This window comes from Arachis hypogaea, chromosome 15, assembly GCF_003086295.3.
Source record: "Arachis hypogaea cultivar Tifrunner chromosome 15, arahy.Tifrunner.gnm2.J5K5, whole genome shotgun sequence".
In the NCBI taxonomy this organism is placed as follows: domain Eukaryota; kingdom Viridiplantae; phylum Streptophyta; class Magnoliopsida; order Fabales; family Fabaceae; genus Arachis; species Arachis hypogaea.
Window position 1 is genome coordinate 67,445,619 of NC_092050.1, and position 2,363 is coordinate 67,447,981.

At 37.9% G+C, this 2,363-nt stretch overlaps 1 protein-coding gene across 1 annotated transcript; it reads right to left on the bottom strand.

Annotated features, from left to right (window-relative positions):
• Positions 1-1,548: 1,548 nt before the first annotated feature.
• LOC112748490 (uncharacterized) lies at positions 1,549-2,128 on the bottom strand. Its single transcript, XM_025796726.1, has 2 exons — positions 2,003-2,128; positions 1,549-1,884 (listed from the first exon to the last, which is right to left on the bottom strand). Exons 1-2 carry the CDS (start codon positions 2,126-2,128, stop codon positions 1,549-1,551), a joined length of 462 nt encoding a protein of 153 aa, XP_025652511.1.
• Between the last annotated feature and the right edge of the window lie 235 nt (positions 2,129-2,363).

Genomic DNA, 2,363 nt, shown 5'->3' on the forward strand with positions numbered 1-2,363 from the left:
TTGATTGTAGCAACCAGAATCCTTTTTTCCTAAAGAACGTTTGACTCAACGTTTGCCCAAGAACGTTGACTCAAATGTTGATATCAGAATTGCATAATTGAGCACCTCTCTCTTCTCAACAGCATTGGGAGCCAATTAAATCAACTTCAAAAAAGGCCAAAAGCCCAATTCAGATGACTTGAAAGTGTATAAATAGCTTAGAGTATAAGTTAGGGGGCTGACGCACTGAGTACTGAAAATCTGCCCAATTTTTCTCTGCACTTTTTCATTCTGCAATGTACTTTTCAATTTCATTTTCCATTATGAGAGCTTTGAACAACTAAACCCCTTTCATTGGGTTAGGGAGCTCTATTGTAATTCAATGGATCAATAACAGTTTTCATTCTTCTTCTTCTTTCTTTTCTCTGGATTTTTGCTAGAAAGCTTTCGATCTTAATTCAATTGGATGGTTGTCTTGACAGAGAAGCTATTCATAATTGGAATTCCTCTGATCCTTGAGAGAGGGATGAGGAATTCATGCTAGAAATGCTTTCTCACATTGGATTAGATTGGGGGTTGGATGGATATCGTGACATGTAATCCTACCAAGACTTTGATCTATGAATTTGTGTGGTATAATCAGTGACCGAACTTCATCTCTTCCCATAAGTAATTAAATCAAGACATTGGGCAATTATTTAAGCTTAGAGAGATTGGTGAGCCAAGACATTGGAATCCAATCACCTAAGATTGCCAAGCAAAGTCAATGAATGCGTTGATTGAGGAAGGGATAAGAATGATTTGATCCGTAGAGTTCAATATCTCCTAAAACCTAATGAATCCCCATATTCTGATCTCACCCATTCTCTTTACATTATGCTATTTAATTTGATGCTTAATTCCCCATTCCCTTTTAATTTCTTGCAATTTAAGTTTCTGCACTTTAATTTCTATTATTTACATTCAATTATTTACATTTCTTGCACTTTAAGTTTCTCGCCAATTTACTTTCTCTACTCCCAATTTCTAATCTGATTCAGTTAAACTAGAACAATTCTCCAATTAACATTGATCAACCAACCAATTCCTATGGGATTCGACCTCACTCTATAGTGTAATTTTGCTTAACGACAATCCGGTACACTTGCGGGTGGAAATTTGTTGAGAGACAAATTTTCATGACATCACTATGATGGTAGGTACACCATGAAACCTTACAATATCCTTAATGTATAAGCGTGCTAACTCCTTGAAAGTATAGTTAATCTGAATAGGCAAGAAGTGAGATGACTTCAACAACCGATCCATAATCACCCTAACTATATGAAACACTGCCTGAGTCCTTGGCAATCCAGACATGAAATCCATTGCAATACTTTCCCACTTCCAATGCAGAATTTCCAATGGTTGTAGGGTCCCAGATGGTCTCTGCTGTTCGATTTTTACTTTCTGACATGTTAAGCACTTAGAAACGTGTAATGCCACATCGCTCTTCATTCCCGGCCACCAGGACATTATCTTTAGGTCATGATACATTTTGGTACTCCTTTGATGAATTGAGAACTTACTCTAGTGAGCTTTTGTTAGCACATCTTGCCTCAAATGTGCCACATTCGGTATATAGATTCTTCCCTTATACCTCTGTACTCCTTCTCTGTCTTGGGTGACTTCTCTTGGTTCCTTATGTTCAACTGCTTGCATCATTCTTCGCATCTTTTGATCATTCAGCTGGGCCTTCTGAATCTCAGTCTTGAAATCACCAGATACATCCAATTGGTTCAAACACAAATTACCTGCTACTTCTCTGACGCCCAAGTTGAGGTTTTCAAACTCCCTTAACAGCATCTCTTCATTACCATCATCCAAGCGACACATCATGATATTTGGCTCAAAGCATCTGCCATCCTGGAAGATAATTCAATTCGAAATCATAGTCATTCAGCAACTCCATCCACCTTCTCTGGCACATATTCAGCTCCTTCTGATTAAACAGATATATCAAACTCGTGGAATAAGAGAAAACTTGAAATTTAACCCCATATAGGTAATGCCACCAGACTTTTAACGAAAACACAACCGCGGCAAGATCCAAGTCTTGAGTCGAAAAGTTTATTTCATGCGATCTCAATTGTCGAGAAGTATATGCCATGACATTTCGGTGTTGCATCAGCACACATCCCAATCCCTTCAATGAAGCATCACAATACACCTCAAACAACTCATTAGACTCAGGTAATTGATGCTTGAAATCTTGTATCTCTACAAAATTTCCCTCGGCAAGTATACCAAATTGTCATCAAGTAAAAACTCACAATAGAGTGAGGACGAATTCCACAGAAATTGATTGGTTGAGCAACTTTAATCGGAGGAGTGTTCTAGTTGAA

Bases quoted from the DNA above. Each gene is read 5' to 3' on its own strand.
- LOC112748490 (XM_025796726.1), bottom strand. From the start codon at position 2,128: ATGGCATATACTTCTCGACAATTGAGATCGCATGAAATAAACTTTTCG. The intron at 1,885-2,002 runs GTTTTCTCTTAT...ATTATCTTCCAG, and splicing joins TATATGGGGTTAAATTTCAA to GATGGCAGATGCTTTGAGCC.